The 18,342-nt window shown below is 38.0% G+C and overlaps 1 protein-coding gene across 1 annotated transcript in view; it reads left to right on the top strand.

The window, feature by feature from the left end:
* Positions 1-18,342, top strand: part of CDH17 (cadherin 17) — an 85,734-nt gene that overhangs the window by 39,891 nt on the left and 27,501 nt on the right. Inside the window, exons 4-11 of the mRNA XM_006161285.2 lie at positions 705-839; positions 1,722-1,860; positions 3,756-3,914; positions 4,015-4,214; positions 7,023-7,154; positions 7,559-7,709; positions 12,959-13,174; positions 16,903-16,979. Coding sequence (XP_006161347.1) covers positions 705-839; positions 1,722-1,860; positions 3,756-3,914; positions 4,015-4,214; positions 7,023-7,154; positions 7,559-7,709; positions 12,959-13,174; positions 16,903-16,979 — 1,209 coding nt within the window. The remainder of the gene's footprint in view (positions 1-704; positions 840-1,721; positions 1,861-3,755; positions 3,915-4,014; positions 4,215-7,022; positions 7,155-7,558; positions 7,710-12,958; positions 13,175-16,902; positions 16,980-18,342) is intronic.

Raw genomic sequence — 18,342 nt, 5'->3', positions numbered from 1 at the left:
TCCCTATTTCCTTTCACTAAGAACTTTGGATACCTTCATCTTATTTCTGATATTGTGACAAAAACTTTCAGTCTTTTACCATTAAGTAGAAAGTTAACTGTGGGATTTTTCTTTTCTTTTTTTTTTTAAATTTTTTGAGAGGTTTTTGCTAGAGGGCGTGTGTGCTTGCCAGAAAGACAGTGAGAGAAAGAGACTGTGAAATAAAAGTATCCTTTTAAAAAAAGAATTATTTTATTTAACTTTATTTATTTAAATTTGACCAGAGAGGGACAGAGTGAGAGAGAGAGTGGAAAGGTGAGACAGTAGGCTGCCAGGTCCGGGACTTGGACCACGGTAGGCCATGTCAGAATCTAGCGCCCTTAACCATCATGCAACCTGCTGGCCCCAAAGCTATCCTTTTTAATGTTTCTTAGACATTAGTAGATTCAGAGCTTTCAGGTATTCCCAGAACAACTTTAACTCTATCAACAATTTAAAGCATTAATTGCTTCTGTCAATGTATTGAGTAACATTATATATTGTTTCTTGAGAAAAATGTATGTATAATGTTGAAGTGCATGGAAGCAAACTTTTAGAATGTACAACTTTAAAAGATGAATATTTCTTATTTACTGATGTAAAGCTTGACCTGAAATTGGAAGCTTTCTACAAATTCTGCAACATTAGTTACTTTACGATCTAATCTGCTTTTTGCTTTTTCTCAGTTTAAGGCCAAACCTCCTGCTGTGACTTTTCGACTAACTGGAGAGACAGATGACATATTTAAGATACAATCAGATGGACTTCTATATCACGTCAGAGCTCTGGACAGGGAAACAAGAGCTACTCATAATCTCCAGGTGATTGAGACTGGACAAAAGGATCTAAGTCCAATTGCTCCAGGCCCCCTTTGTCCTAGAAGCATTACTGGCACCTTTATCCCTTGTATAGAATCCTGTAACAGCTTTCCTAACATTAATGGCACGCTTTTTGAACCTCACATGTCTGTTTTTTACTGACTATACAGGGGCATGGCAAAAGCACCCTCTTCTTAGGTTTTTTGACAAGAGAAACCCAATTTATATTGCCAAGACCCTCAGACAGCACTGCTCATCCTAGTGAGGCCAGGCTCAGGCACCTGGGCCCAAACCAAGCCAATGGTTCTTTGATACTTCACTGGTATCTGCCTATGGTTATTGCATGGGCTCTTGTCCCCAGTGAAGGCAGCCTCAGTTCTGGGATGGAGCTTCTTTGGGTCTTGGAAGGAGCAGAAGGAACCAGTGTTCAGAGGCTGACTGAAAAGATCCTTCTCTCTTTTTCCATGGTTGGGATCTGAATACCTAGTTATGGCAGAGAGCTAACCCTGGGGGAAAAATGGAGCAAGTTCAGCGCTTCCTGTTGGTACCTTCTGTTAACAGCTCTCTTAGCTGACTATGCTAACTAATAAGAGGACATGGCACTTCCATAGTCTCAAGGGGCAGTATAATCATTTCACTAACTTCTACCCTTTAGAATGGAAGCATGTCCAGTGTCCAGCAGGCTCTACTGCTGGAAACTCAGTCATGATTGGCTAGGATTCACTGATAAGGCTCCTATTTTGGCAACTCCCAATTTGGGCTTTTGTTGGTTCTTTCTCTTCTATAGTCAACAGGCTATTGGTTCTTGAGCTCTAATTTCCCTCAAGTGACTTTTGGATTTAATGTGGAGTCTAGTATCACCAAGGTGTTTTTCTTTAATCTCAGGTTGCAGCTCTTGATGCTCGTGGAACTACAGTGGAGGGCCCAGTCCCCATCATTATAGAAGTGAAGGACATCAATGACAACCGACCCCAGTTTCTCCAGAAAAAGTATGAAGGCTCAGTAAGGCAGAATTCTCGCCCAGGTAATAAGCAAGTGTCTGGAGATGTTTATGGAAAGATAGAAGGATATCACGTAGAAGGGACATACATGTGGCTCATAGCTATAGCTACCACTCTTTCTTATTGAAATCAATAAGCTACCATTGATTCTTACTGAAATTTCACACAGATCTTCTCTGCATTTTTTATGCTCTTTATTGAACTAGGGCAGAGTTTCTTGACCTTGGCACTATTGACATCTTGGGCCTGATAGTATTTTTTTTTTTGTCAGCAGTTATTCTGCATATTGTAGGATGTTTGACAGCATTCTTGACCTCTACTCAGTAGATGACAATAACACAACCCCCTACCACCTCCCCTCTTCCTGCACTTCAAGTTGTGAACAATAAAAAACATCTTCAGACATTGCTGAATGTCCTTTGTGGGGAAAAATCAATCCCAGTTGAGAAACATATTTCTAGGGTGAACTTTAAAACTTTAGAACTCTAGGACACCCTAGAACATTCTGGAAAGGTAAACTCAATCTCCCATATCCTCTTAAGAACTTACATTATCATAGTCACAATTGGTTCCCAGTTCTTTTTTTTTTTTCCCTTACCTACATCCTACTCCCAGCTATGGCTCATCCCCCTCTACACTGCATTGATCTTTGACTCTATTTCCACAAAGGTTAAGGCATCAGTGTGTGTAGCAGGTACCTATGAGGGAGCAGCACGTCATATCAGGGCACAGAGCAAAAACAAGGCTTAGACATCTGAGTTCTCAGAGAGGTCCTTGGCCATTTCCATTAACTCACCATCAAGCTTCCCTTTATGTTGCTTAATCTTCTCCCTCTCTCAGTCTTCAATTCCCACTTCCAATGATTCAGGGAAAATAGTTCCTTCCACTTTATTGTGTGAAGAAATTTCACAGTCTCTGTCCTTACGGTTGTATATGGGGAGCTCATTCAACTGTGCTCAATAAGAATCCTTCAGGCCTTACCTTTTTTCTCTTTACCAATAAAATCATTTAAAGAAGTGGTTCTTATAGTTTTTAGTCTCAGGACTCCTTTTATGTTTTCTCATAAAAATTATCAAGGATTCCAAAGAGCTTTTAGACATGTAGGTGTTCTGGCAAATGTTTCTCTTGTGAGGTGGGAGGGAAAACTCTGAATTGGAGCATTTGCCAATTTTCTGATTCCTATCATGGCCTATTTCAAGCTACCAATAGTGTTAACAAATGATTCAGAAAACTTCCGAAAATTCAACAGTTGACTCCCACAAGTTGGCTATAGTACACTACTGGTTGTGTCTATAAATATTTGCTATATTAGAAATTAAAATTGTGAAATTAAACAATATTAATTTATTTAACATAATCTAATAAATGTAGATTAATGACAGATAGCTATTTTCAAGATAAAAATAATTTAGTGAAAAGAATGATATTGTTTTAATCTCTGCAACCCTTTTCTTTTTTTTTTTTTTCAGAAGTTTTTGCCTTAGAGCATGTGCACTCCCTGGAGAGAGAGAGACAGTGAGAGGGAAAATGAGAAATTATTATTTTGAAATATTTATTTCAATGTGTAATCTGAAACTGCATTAATGATGTGTTTTGTGACCCTTTTACTAAAATCCATTCAATTTTCTTGTACTTCTAATGGCTCCTTTACAGATACCTATATTTAAAATAGATCATTTGAACTCTTAGACTGATTCCACAGATCCTTTTAAATAGTCTCAGAGAAACCCAGAGGTCCCTGGACCATACTTTGAGAAATCTTATCTTAAAGAAAGAGAGCAGAATAAAGATTTATTTCCTCACAAATATGAGCATGGTACCTTCTTCCCTTTTATATATGCTGCTTAGAAGGCACAGGTAGCTGTGGTTGGTTCGGGTCTTAATTAACATTTTCCCCCTGGTACATTTTATTAAACAGGAAAGCCCTTCATGTATGTCAATGCCACAGACCTGGATGATCCAAACACCCCCAATGGCCAGCTCTTTTATCAAATTGTCATACAGCTTCCCACAATCAACAATGTTATGTACTTTCAGATCAACAATAAAACGGGAGCAATCTCACTTACCCGAGAAGGTAAGTTAAGGGATATCCTAATAGAATGATCTGAATTAGAAAAGAGGGTTTCAATCTGCCTTGTTCAGAGATATTTTCTTTTCTCCCTTACTTCCCACAGGATCTAAGGAGTTGGATCCTGCTAAGAATCCCTCCTACAATCTGGTGATCTCAGTGAAGGACATGGGAGGCCAGAATGAGAATTCCTTCAGTGATACCACATCTGTAGATATTATGGTGAAGGAGAATATCTGGAAAGCACCTGAACCTGTGGAGATTATAGAAAACTCAACTGATCCTCACCCTATCAAAATCACTCAGGTAGAGTCTGAATTTACTAAATAAATGACCCTACTTTGGAGACACCCGCCCTTATGTTTTTCACTGATGCATTTATTAGATATGTTTTTGCATAGCATAATTATAATACAAATTGGTCTCTGGCCCCATGTCTTGAAATTAATTTAACATCGTAGGCAAAAAGTATGGACTCGGGCATATGTAAATTTTACTCATCCTTACCTTAAACGTAGACACCAGTGATATTTGTCATTTCCTGTTAGTAGTGTGGGATATAGCTACCTGTGAGTGAGTTGTATACAGTATACAAATTATGTACATGGTTTGAATTTGGGGTTGCAAATATTTTTTGAAAGGCTGCTGATTATTTTTTTGGGAAAAATATCTACCCCAAAGAGGCTGAGGGACAAAGATGGGACTGGTCAAAGGTAATAGAGTTCTAAGTAGGCAAAGTTTCCCTTTGGAGGACCTTCCCATTCCATTCTGGGTGCGCCTTTCCCTTCCATTCAAATACCTGCCCTTCCCTGCCTCTGTGACTTGTGTCCCCTCTTTTTAACTCCTGAAAAGTCCTCCCTGGACTCTATCCAGTTCTGATCTTTCCTGGAAGTCCAGGAGGGTTCCTTGACATGAAAACCATGAGTTAGTGTGAAATCTCTCTTATTCCATTACTTTAATGATAGTGAACAAGTCATTTAACTATTCTAAGCCCCAATTTCTCATCAATACAAGGAGGTGAATAACACCTCTCGGTGTTGTTGTGACAATTAACTAAGGTAATATCTGTGAAAGTTGATAGAAGATGAAATTAGAATGAAGAAGTAGCAATCTGTAGTCCCCTTCCTTTTTTTAAAAAAATGATGCTATTATTAAGGGACCTTGGAATGGGCTATACCATCATACCTATTGTTTATCTTAAAGGGACTTTCATTTATAGAATGTTGAATTGGTGAAATTCATCTTTAAGAGAGAAAAAGAGGGGTAGAATGAAATAAAGAGTTGTTTTTGATGGCTAAGGAAACATGTAAGCACTCAACATGTACTCTATGGAGTACTAGTCAGTCATAAAAAATAACAGGACCCTGAAATTTGATAGAAAGTGGTCAAATATAGAATATTTATTGCTAAGTGAAGCAAGTGAGTCTAGAAAAAAAAGATATTGTATGTTTCCACTTAATATATACTGACTGGCAGTTGCTACCTAGCAACCTGCCCATCCAAAAGTCTTTTGGGCATACTGCTTTTCTAAAATCTTTCTTTTTCTTGGGACCAGCAGTTGGTATAATGGCTATGTTGCTGGACTCCCATGTAGTCAACTGGACCGCGTGGCTTAAACTCATGCTGGGCATGTGTACATGCATGCCCAAGATCCCAAGAGGAGAATAGAGGAGAGGGGATTGTGATGTGGCCATTTCCCCTAGGGGGTGATTTCTTGCTTTCAATCTCTCTCTGTTTCTGACGAGTGCATGCACCCTAAGCAAAAAAAACCTCTCTCTCTCAAAAAAAATTCTTTTTCTACCTAAGAAAAAAAAAGAATGTCAGGTTCGAGGCCTAGAGTCTTCCTGTTTGTTTCTCATATTGTCCCCATAGAAATTTATAAATGCTAAAAAAGAGCACATATGCTTAGTTGCTCTTGGGGCTGTCAAAGACAAGAAATTCTGGGTGCCATACTCAATTTCCAGACCTATAGAAAGGGTTTTGGATGTCCTGAAACCCTGTAAAAAGAGTGGAGAGAGCAGAGCTCAAGAAAAAGAATCCAGGTTGAATTTTTATGACATAAGAAAGCTTATTTTAAAATAAAAAATCGTCTTTGGCATGGACATCAGGTGGTACGTTAAAATGAGGGGGTCTTCAAAAAGTTCATGTAAAATACATAATTATAAAAAATCATGCAAGGATTTCAAAATTTTCTACACTAAAATAAACTCATACCTTAATTCTGTTTTTCCATTAACTTTTGTAAGTATCTTTATAACGGGAAAGGAGCATTGTTTCCTTGAAACTTTCTAAAGCTAATCTGAGCAAATAGTTTAATGTGGAAATCTCAAATAGCCGTAGGAACTTGGGTAAATCACTTAAGTTTTTTGTGCCCAAGGTTCCTCTTTTATAAAATGGGATGTTTTATAAAAGTGAAAGTGTTTAGAATTGTGTCTGACCTGTGGTAAAGCCTCAACAAATGCTAGTATTAGGAGTAGAATATCAGAGAGGCCAGGCTCTGTCAATATAGCAAGGAAACTGGTCTTACTGTTGAGTTTATTTTTTTCCCAGGTTGTTTACAAAACCACTCTATGAGCTGACAGTTATTCTCATCCCTGAAGTCTTTTAAGACTAAATGTTTAGGGAAGGAATGTGCTTTATGTATCATTCATCTCAGTTAATAATGGAAAAGATTTTACAGTGTCTCGTATTGCTCTTATCCATCTTCATTGGTTAGTTTTAGAAGCTGATCATACATCATGACTTAGTCCTCAGACAATGCCAGCTACAAAGTACATTTTGTTTCTTAAATTGATGTTTCATGGATATGAAGCCTTTATGGCCAGACTTTCAAAATAAAACAATCCACAAACTCTGTAGAGGGTTCACAAAGAATTGCTTTAGAGAAGAAAAATTCCCTGGTGTGCCTGTTTTGAGCAACTTTTTTTTTTTTTTAAAGAAAAGGACTATTTTAGGTTGAAAATGAAAAATGTAACTCATTTGTTTCAGGAAACCAAAGACATATAAATAAGGCTGTGAGAAATTTCAAATTGAGAACCAGAAAGTTGTTTATTTTCTTTCCAGTTCTCTTGGTCCAAATGTATCTTTCCTCAAAATGCACTTTGGACTCTGTAGGTGCGGTGGAATGACCCAGGCGCACGGTATTTCTTAGTTGACAAAGAGAAGCTGCCAAGTTTCCCATTTTCAATTGACCAGGAAGGAGATATTTATGTGACCCGGCCCTTGGACCGAGAAGAAAAGAATTCAGTGAGTAAAATGGGAAGAGTTTCACGGGCGACAAGACAAAAGTCTATGCCCATCTATAGTTGGGCAAAGTCAATTTTATTGTACTAAAGAAAAAAATCTAGAGTTGGGCATGGCGTGTGTAACTACCCAGCTGGGAGGAAGAGGCAGGAAAATCATGACCTAGTAAGATCCTGTCCTTAAAAAAACTACTGTGTTTTGGATCTCCATAAGTTATTGGCTCTCAAAGAGAGCCATTGAATATTTTTGCTAATCTGACTCATTTTTCTCTTTCTTTTTTTATATACAAGTCCTAAGTAAATTCAAACTAAAGAGGTGAATAAAATAGAAATGAAAACATTTTCTGTGCCTTTTAGAGAGGGCAGTGAAGGGGTCTTATCTCACTAAATCTGACCTTCCTGTTGTAGTATGTCTTTTATGCGATTACAAAGGATGAACTTGGACTACCATTTTCGTACCCACTGGAAATTCGTGTGAAAGTTAAAGATATTAATGATAATCCACCTACATGTCCACCTACAGTGACTGTACTTGAGGTCCAGGAGAATGAACCACTGGGTAAGAAATGAGAGCTGTTCAGTGCTTTAAAATGTGTTCCCTGTGTAACTCTGCAGTCTCTTTTTCTCTCTGTTGGGTAAAAGGCGGGCAGGTAGATCTAACTGGAGGTCGATTGTCCATCTAGCATATCACAGAGGTTGAACGCCTTGGGAGTCACACAGGAACAGCATTTTGGATCAGACAATACATGGGTAGTCTTAAACTGGAGCTTTTATAACTACCACCACCACTAATACCACTATTATTCCTCCTGTCACCATTACTGCAAGCACCATAATTATCTATACCAGTATCCTATATAAAGGTATATTTAATTTTCAGTATTTTCTTATTATTTTATCTGATTTCTATTAAGTTCACTAAAAGTGATAAAATTTCATTAAATTGCTAAATAATTTAAATAAATGTTTACACCTGAAGTCAGATACCCTGCAATAAATAAGCAATACCCATAGAAACTAACTTTTGATCCCTGAGCTCCCCTCTCTAGGAAACCAATAGTAATTCAGAAGGTTGGTAGAGGAAATTCAAGTCCCATCTAGTTTTATCCTTTTCATCTGAACTTGCTACATTTTCATTTACTATATCTCTTGATAGTTTTAGTTTTATATAGGAACAATTATTGGGTCATGGTAAAAGTCATGATATATTTTTCTATGCAAAGATGTGTCATGACTTTTCTGACAGCCTAATATATAAGAACATTATGATTTCTGGGAGTTTATAATTTCCCTGGAGGTGGAACAACCCATATCTATTTCCTCCTTGGTGTTGAGCCTATTGAACGAACAGACTGGCGTTTCTTGAAATTTCTCTGTTGTGCTCTGTGCATTTCAGAAGATTCTTTGCTGAACAACCTCTTACTACTATCATTTCTAGGGCTTCACTACCCTTGTGGGAAGATGTCTATGCCTTGCGAACATTCTTATCATTTTCTTTTGATCTTTCTACCCTCTGCTGCATACCTTTAACACAGTGGGTGCTTTCCTGGTAGCTTGGTGGTAATGCATGGGTGGCTCACTTGTTCTATGCTCATTTTTTTTCTTCTTCTTGATGTCAGGCATCATATGTCGGCTACTTGTTAATGTGTTCTGCTCAGGTTTCCTCTCTTTAATTTATTCCAACTCTCGCCACAACAGGAAGAGTTGAATGACAGCCTGAGGACTTCAGTTAATTTATAAGAAGAATCTTCTCAGAGTGATAATTGTGTAACAGTAGAATGTGTAACAGTAGCCAACAAACACTTGTGGGATCCCCCTTTTGGAAACTTAGGGTGATCTGTGATGCTGAATGCAGACAATCTCTGAAGGCCTTTCTAGATGATACCTCAAGTCTTCTTCGCATTGGGCTGGACATTTAGTGTATTCATCATCAATTGCTATGTAACAAATTGTCCTGAAACTTAATAGCTTAGAACAATAAATATTTATTATCTCACAGGTTCTGTGATCAGGTGCAGTTCAGCTGGGTGCCTCTAATTCAGAGTGAAAGCTCTGAGGAAGAGAGAAGGTGAGAAGTGACAGGAAAGATAGATGGTCATAGTCTCTCTCTCTTTCATTAAAAAATGTAAATAGCTCTTTTTATTTATTTACTTATTTTTTATTTTTATTTATTTATTTACATTCATTCACTATACATCATTACAACATACAAAATGAGATTTCCCATCCAGAATACACTGTATATTGGCTCATTCAAGCACATCAACTTATGTGTTATCATCAACAAATAATTTTCTATTTCTTGTTTCCTGTATATTTTACTTTTTTTTGCCATCCTTGATTCCCTATCTCTCACCCTCTGCTGTGTTCCACCCTCCTCCCACACTATCTCTGGTATCCATGGTTGCTTTCTATGTCTTTTCTCCCCATTTTATTGACTTGCTAATGAACTTGATCTAAATATTTCCAATATCAAGCACAACTGAGATATACATATCTATGAACACAAGTCTGACTGTAGGCATAAACCTCAGTAAGAGGAATGAACATACTATACAGTAGCACCTAGCTGGGACTATATAACTTACAGCAGTCATCAAATATGCATTGTTTTTAATTTCAAGAAAAACAGTTTTTGTGTGTTTTTTTTTCCTGAAATTTTTTTAAAAATTAATTAATTTACATCCATCACCTAAGCATCGTCACAACATACAAAATGTGGTTTCTCATCCCGAATATACTGTATAGTGGCTTAATTATGCATGTTATCAATAATTTTCCATTTCTAGTTTCATGTATATATATTTATATATATTTACCCTTATGTCTGATCCTCTGCCCTTTCCCACCCTCTTCTCACACTATCTCTGCTGCCTACAATTGTCTTCCATTCCTTTCCCCCCCACATTTTATTGATCACACACTTTCTTAAAAAATCTAACTACTTTCAATAGCAAGTTCAGCTGGTAATTTCAAGAAAAGCAGTTTTGAATTGGTAAGGAAATTTGCTTAAAACTTAAAGCCTGGAAACAGGTTAGTATTCTGTTTAAATAGTAGCTACATGAACCTATTGACAGCTCAAGACAGGACAAAAACTCTTAAAATCAGATAACAAAGCCTAGAATAAAAGCAACAATATTTTAGTCAAAAGTCACAAAATGCTATTTCACCAGTTCAGTCTCATGTACTTAATGTATCTTCTGTTGTGGTTCGATCTTCCTGATTGAATTCTGGGATATAATATTCATCTCCAGACTTGTCCCTACAATTAAGTTGGCCATTTTCTTAGTTTATGAACTCTCATTTCTGTGTGTCTGCATTTAATTTTCCTGGTATAGCACTCCCTTAAGAAATTCTGGGAGATCCGGTCTGGTGTAGGTAAATTCTTTCAGGTTTTGTTTATCTGAGAATGTTCTTGTCTTATCTTCCCATATGAAGGATAATCTTGCCGAGTACAATACTCTTGGTTGAAATTACTTTTCCCTTAACACTTTGAATTATTTTCCCATTCTTTCCTCATTTGCATTGTTTCCAATGAGAGGTCTGCTGTTAGTCTGATGGGATATCCTTTGTAGGTAACTTGCCATTTCTTTCTTGCCAATCTTAGTATCTTGTCTTTGTCTGTGGTTTTGGTCAGTCTGGCTATAATGTGTCTTGGGGGTCCTTTGTATTTCTTGGGTCTGGATCTTTTATTTATTTATTTATAAATGATCATTGTAATCTATGCAGAAAAAGCATTGGACAAAATACATCCTTTCATGATTAAGAATTTTAGCAAAATCAGCATAGAAGGGTCATTTCTCAACACAATAAAAGCCATCTATGAAAAACCTATAGCTAACATTATACTAAATGGGGAAAAGCTGGAAGATTTTCACTAAAATCTGGTATAAAACAAGGCTGCCCACTTTCTCCACTCCTTTTCTTTTTTTAAATTTAAATTTATTTATTTACGTTCATTCACTGTACATCATTACAACATACAAAATAAGATTTTCCATCCAGAGTACACTGTATATTGTCTCAATCAAGCACATCAACATACATGTTATTGTCAACAAATAATTTTCCATTTCTTGTTTCCTGTATGTTTTGCTCCCCCCCCATCCTTGATTCCCTATCTCTTACCCTCTACCATCTCCCACTCTCTTCCCACACTGTCTCTGGTATCTGTTTACTTTTTATACTGTTCCTCCCTCCCTCCCCATTTTATTGAGTTACTGAAGCTCTTAATTAATCTAAATATTTTCATAGCAAACACAGCTGATATATACATTTCCATGAACACAAGTCTAACTTTAGGCATCCTATAAAGTAGCAACTAGCTGGGGCTATATATCTTACTGTGATCATTGAATAGATTTTTTTCTGAAACTTTTTTTTGGTAACTTAATTTACATTCTTTCCTGGATCTTTGAGTGCCTTTTTAGGTTTGGAAAGTTTTCTTGCAGGATTTCATGGAATAGATTATCAAGGCCCTTATGGGTCTCTTCACCTTCTGGGATGCCAGAAGCAACTCACAATCCCCATTTCTCAGAGTAAAATGATTCAGAACCTGTAAGAACTCACCCAGAGCTGAGGATGGGTAGCTGTGAGTCATAGCCATTGACTTCTGGAACTGCCTGGGCTGAAGCTCTCACAGGAACAAAATCCTTGGGGCCATGAACTAATGCATAGCAGAGGATGCATACCTGTTGTTTGCCCCATGCTATCTTTTGAGTGGAGTCAGTCTCTGCAGTTGTTCTGTAAAGTTGCTTACCAGAAACTTAGGGTTAGTTTCTCCTTGTTTAGTTTTACCACTTGCCTTGTATATTAGTGTCCTAGGGCTGCCTTAATGAATCACCACAAACTTGGTGGCTTGAAATAACAGAAATTTATTCTGTCACACTTTAGGAGACTGGAAGTCTGAAATCAAGGAGCTGGTAGGTCCTTGCTCCTCCAGAGTCTCCAGGAGAGAATCCTTGCCTCTTCTGGCTTCTGTCGCCTCCTGGCATTATTTTGCTCCTTACAGCAGCACAACTCCAATCTCTGGCCTTCTTCATGTCATTTCCTGTGTGTTCCCATGCCTTTTCTTCTTCTAAGGACACCTGTCGCTGGATTTAGGTAGTCCCTGAATCCAGTATAAATTTAATCTCAGGGTCTTTAGCTAGTTATATCTGCAATGACCTTATTTCCAATAAGGTCCCATTCTGAGATTCTGGGTGGACATAAAATTTGGAGGTTGCAATTTTCTAATGTTAAAGTTTATTCATTACGAACTACACTGTGACTACCTCTACATACCAATTAATATAGTAAAGTTCTAATCCCTGGTACTTCAGAATGTGACAATATTTGGAAAGGTCTTTGAAGAGGTAATTAAAGCAAAAGGACTGTACAGTGAGTCTTAATCCAATATCACTGGTGCTCTTAGAACTGAAGGAAATTTGGACACAGAGATACAGAGGGCAAGCAATATGAAGGCACTGTGGGGTGAAGACAGTCACTCACAAGTGGGGGAGAGAGGCCTCAGAAAAAACAACCCTATCAATACCTTGATCTCAGACTTCCAACCGTCAGAAATGTGAGAAAACGGATTTGTGTTGTTTAAGCCTCTCAGCCCGTGATACTTTATGACCGCCATAGCTAAATGAATACACTCTTCAACCAATTATACCATTTAAAAGGTTATAAGGACCAAAATAAATCTAAGAGCCTTTTTCTTATCAGAAGTAATTGACAGTGTTTTCTAGGAATCTGCTTACTCAGTGAAACCATTTGTTAGTAGATTACATGAACTCTATAATGAATGGATTTCCTTTTTCATAGGCAACGCTATTGGGACACTAACTGCCAAAGACTTGGATGAAGAAAACACCAAGAACAGTTTTTTAGAGTACAGGATTGTGGATCAGACCCCCAAAATTCCCAAAGATGGACTCTTCCTGGTCCAAATCTATGATGGAAAGTTCCAGTTAGCTAAACAGTCTTTGAAGAAACAAGATGCTCCTCAGTACAACTTAACAGTAGAGGTGTCTGACACAGGTTAGTATCACATCCATAGATGTGAGTACAAATAATTTTTTTCTAGTCATGATTTGTAAGGCTGTATCAATAACTGGATATATTGCAGAATGATGCCATTTACACATTCCTTGATTCCTTTGTGAAACACACACAACACAGAAGCAGTTGGGTCAGTGTTGTAAAGGCCAGAATTACAGCTCAGACAACCAACATTGGTGTGCTGGTTTGATCTTCCAGGAAGCAGATGACAAGAGGGGATGAAATGTGTAAGAGTTTTGGCAGGAGGATGCCAGTAAGAAATAAATTGGAAGGGACACAGAGAAGGCTGGGAGTGCCGTAAGACCACAAAACAAGCGTGACTGCAAGTGAAGGAGAGAAGGAAGATCGGTGTGGGACTATCCTAGACCACTGAACAGCCTAAGGGAAGTTCAGCAAGCCATCTGGGAGTCCAAACTCAGTTGTCAAAGGAGTCCATTGTCTCTGAGGAAGAGCCTGCCTTAGCATCATTGCCATGCTCAGTCACTAGCTGCAAGCAGCAAGAAGGAGCTCGGTGAAAATGTAGTAATGGATCTCAGAGCACAGCAATGGGGCCATCATCAGTTCGTGTCCTGGTTGTTAACAGGTCTGCCAGGCACATTCTGTGGCCATGGTCATGAACAGGAAAACTATATTTCCCAATTCTTGATTTTGGGGTTCAAACGGCTCTACTGCTTGAAAATGGAGAAGAAATACATCTTTGGGGGGAGTTCTGCTTTTTTCCTTTCAGCTTCTAGTTGGCCATTTGACAATTAGGAGAAACTTTCTCCCTTTTCCTTAGATCATTTCAGAGCAAGTAGTTCTTTTTTAAAAAAATTATTTATATTTAATCATGTCTTTACAGTATAAATTTTTTTCCAACACAAATACCATGCTTGCCAGTTAAGACAAAGATATTACTATATATGTTATCATCAGCAAATAGCTTCTCATATTTTGTCAATTAAGCCTACTTTTATCAGTTTTTCCTTCCCTTTTCCCCTCCCTGCCTTCCATACTAAACTTTTTTTCACATTTTCTTGATTCACAGAAGATCTTTTTATTTATTCTTTTTTATTTCATTTTCTTTTATACATTTAATCACATTATTTAGTTTACAAAGTGAACATTTCAACATGTGAACATTGGTTCTTAATCTCTCTTGGGTCATAAGACCCTTTGAAAGCTGATGAAAACTATATATTCTCAATTAAATGCATATATCCTTAGCCAAATGTGTAGAGACACACAAAAATATACTCATCTCAGGGGCACTCAGACTCCTAGAAGTTAAGAATATTTCTTTAACTAGTATGGAGTCTTAGATTACCAAAGGCTTCAATAATTATTATACTAGGAGGCACAGATTATATAGGTGTGGAGAAGAAAAGAGCATTGACTCACACTATCCTTCACATTTCTCTTCTTTACATGAATGTCTATGCACTGGGGAAAACTAGAATAGGAATCCCATGTACAAACAGTTCGAAGCTATAAGAGGGTACATGGGAATCAGATTACAACTTTCTTATATACATGCATATACCTATAGAAAATATAGACTATGGGGAACCAGCAGTTAGCGTAATGGCTATGTCGTTGGACTCCCATGTAGTCGACCACTGTTCGTGTCCCGGACCCGGTGGCTTAAAACTCACGCCGGGCGCATGTGCGTGCGTACCCAAGATCCCGAGAGGAGAATGGAAGAGAAGGGATTGCGGTGTGACTATCCCCCCTGGGGGGGTGATTTCTCGCTTTCTGTCTCTATGTCTCTGTCTGTCTGGCGAGCACACGTGCCCTATAGTGAAAACCTCTCCCCCCCAAAAAAATATATGTATATATAGACTAGATTATGAGCATATTTTTATATAAATACACACATATTGATATAATTAAACAATCTTGTACTGCAGAAAATTAGAGACTATACTATAATTACTATAGTTTTACATAAAATCAGGAGGATCTGTTACCCAGGAGAAACCATTGTTGATCCAAATAAAATTTGTGTGGAGCAGTGAGCCAGTGAGTTCAGGGCTTGGGACCACCCCAATCTTTAGCCCTTCTTGTTGTCTCCAACTGTTCTAGGGATCAGCCCTTAACTTCATTCAATCCCTACTTGCTTGCTGTTAAATTGTTATTAGGTTAGGTGCCTGGTAGCATGTTTAGAGCATTGAGCACAACCTCAAGTTTGTGTTATATCCTGGGTATATTAGTCAGGATCCCAGTAGGAAATGATGAGTCCTCAAAAGAGCAACCAAAAAGGATTTAAAGAAAGGATAATTTGTTAAGATTATGGGCAGAATTATGGGAAAACAACAGGAAGTGTGAGGCATGGTGAGTAGTAACCTTTAGGACTCTAAAGCCCAAAGGGTGTGGGAAGGGATCAGTCCCAAAAGGAGTAAGACCTGTGCTTATTTATACCTGTGGAAGAGTGACACCCAACCACTATTCTCCAGTCTTCTGCCAGGGTTCCCATTGGCAAAACTCAGCTGTTACCAAGAGGCCAAGGCCATCCATTGACAAGGTTCACAGGCCAGCTCTCTGGGCAGAGAGCAGGATGGAGAGTGAACAGTAGGTGTAGAAGGCAGAGGGAGCACCTAAATTTGGATCCTGGTTCCACTTCTAGTTAATTGTGTGACATCGATCAGGTTCTCTAACGTCTCTCTCTCTCATGGCTTCTTCAATTGTTAAATAAATGGAACTAGTAACAGTGCCTACATCACAAAATTATTGTAAAGATATAGTGAGTCATGCAGTAAATCTTAATACAGTGCCTGGTGCATAGAGATGGCTAACAATTTGTATTATGAGGAGAACCTCAATTCTATTATTATCCATATTTTGTAGATAAACTGATTGAGGCAGAGACATTGAGTGGCATACCCAAGCTCTCACACATCTGATAAATGGCACAGCAAGAATCTGAATAGTGGGATTTCAGAACCCCATTAGCCATTAGATAATATGTCATGTTGTGGTTAGAATGATGACAATCCCAACAAAGAGCCTGTCATTTTGTTTCTTATTCTGGTTTTCTCCCCAGGCATGGCACCTATAATTCATGCTCATCTTGGATCTAGGTTGAATTGGCTGTCTCTGACTAGGTCTTCAAATTGTCAAACCTGCCCCTGAAAGCCTGTACCAATTTTCCGGGATTCTATTAGATGCCACTGTCCTGCCTTGTTTCATTCAAGCTGGGAAGCCAGAATCTTTAGAGGAGGCTAATTGTGCCTTGAAAAGGAAGGAGCAGTTGTTCCTGAATCTCTCCACTAGAGAAGGCTTAGCAGATGTGAGGTGAATGTATTCAGAGAAGCAAAGGTGTAGCTACCACGATGCTCAGGAAGCTTTCTGAAAGGATAGTTTTGCACTAAACTTTGAAGACTATGTAAGTGTCACTAGTCAGAAAAAGAGAGGTTGCTTCATTTAAAAAAAGAAGGATCTGTCCTGCTCAGGAATTTGACTTACCTAGGATGGTGGCTGGTGGCTGGTGGCTGGTGGAGAGCAATGAAAGATCAGAGAAAATTCTTTCAGGTTTTTCTTCACTTTCTCCCCCCATCCAGCCTTGGTTCAGGCTTGGAGCAAAGAACCCTCACTGCACAAAAATTGCATGTAAATGTTGAAATTATGACTATGGCTATCATATCACTTGTCAATTTTCTCTTTGTAGGTTTCTAAATTTAATGCATAATTTTCAATGAAAATTTCTGTGATGTGACTTTGGTTTTCAGATTTCAAGACCCTCTGTTTTGTGCAAATCAACGTTATTGATATCAATGATCAGATTCCCATCTTTGAAAAATCAGATGTGAGTAGTTGTCACCATGTGTTTTCTCTTCACTTTGCTCATATTCTTGACCCCTTCTTCTGGCTAAAGATACAGATCACAGTTAGGAGAAATGGCGGTCTTAACAGATAGTCTTGGTTAATGAACCAATAACAAACCCAGAAAACATCTTCAGTGGAAATCTTCAGAGAACAATAACCTTTACTGTTACAGTATCTGGGATTATCTGTTGATAAACTCCTGCCAATGGCTCATTTATTCCAAGGGCTGCTTAAGAACTACAGCCACAATCTTTGTTAACTTGAAAGGAGTTGAATGGCCACTGTGGTGTTATTGGATAATAAATAGATTACTATTAGGTCTCAAATATTTTTAGTCAAATATTTCATATTTAGAATTTGGGCAATTTAAACTCAATTTGTAATAGCTGTATAAGAGAAAAGGAGAGAAATAAAATGAATCTTTGGCTTAAACTGGAAAAAATATGCTGAAGACATTTGCAAGAATTAGGAGACTTGGGAAGAAAGGAAAAAAAGTAAATCTGAATATCCAGAAAAATGCACATTACTGTGTTTTTGTTGTTGATAAGGACTTTAGACTTGTTGATCACTTTATCATTGCTTCACTTAAAAAGAATGTCTCTATTTATTGATTTTGAAGACAAGAAGATACCATTTGACTAGACTGTTATGTCATGTGTAACGTCAGTTATAAAGCAGCCCAGAGCCCCATGATGATGTCCATAAATCAAAATGGGGACCAGGCTGTGACAAAGAAGGAAATTGATTTATGAAAGGGTTTGGGGTGGGAAGAGATGTGATGAACGTATCTTGTATAACAGACACTGAGGTTAAGCAAGCATGAAATAAAGAGCCTATTTCTTCTCTGCCTCTATTCTCTTGGGTATTTTACTCTTCCCTAGTGTTATGATTTTCCTGCATTTTCTAGACAGTGTTTTTTTAGATCAAAGGTAAGCATCACATATTGGAGGTCTCAGAGCATGGAAATTGAACCTGACTGTAGAGAGAGTGAGCCTGCTTCTTTCATTGCCATGGTCCTTTCTCGGACCCTACCTGTCACCATCTTTAAGGTCACAATGGCAAAAAACAAAACAAAACAACAACAAAAAAACACACACTGCCAAGGAAGATGATTTGGTGGATTTTCTTTTTTTTTTTTTATTTATTAATTCACTTTACACCATCACAACACACAAATGAATTTTCCATCCAAAATACACTGTGCATTGTCTCAATCACGTACATCCACATATATGTTCTCAGCAAATAATTTTCCAATTCTTATGTCCTGCATACCTTGCCCTTTGTCTTGCCATCCCTGATTCCCCATCCCCCACCCTCTGCTATGTCCCACCTTCCCCCCC

The sequence above is a fragment of the Tupaia chinensis genome, unplaced genomic scaffold (genome assembly GCF_000334495.1).
Source record: "Tupaia chinensis unplaced genomic scaffold, TupChi_1.0 Scaffold138407_1, whole genome shotgun sequence".
Lineage (NCBI taxonomy): Eukaryota > Metazoa > Chordata > Mammalia > Scandentia > Tupaiidae > Tupaia > Tupaia belangeri.
The sequence above is the reverse complement of the archived record's forward strand: the minus strand, read 5'-3'. Positions and strand labels throughout refer to the sequence as shown.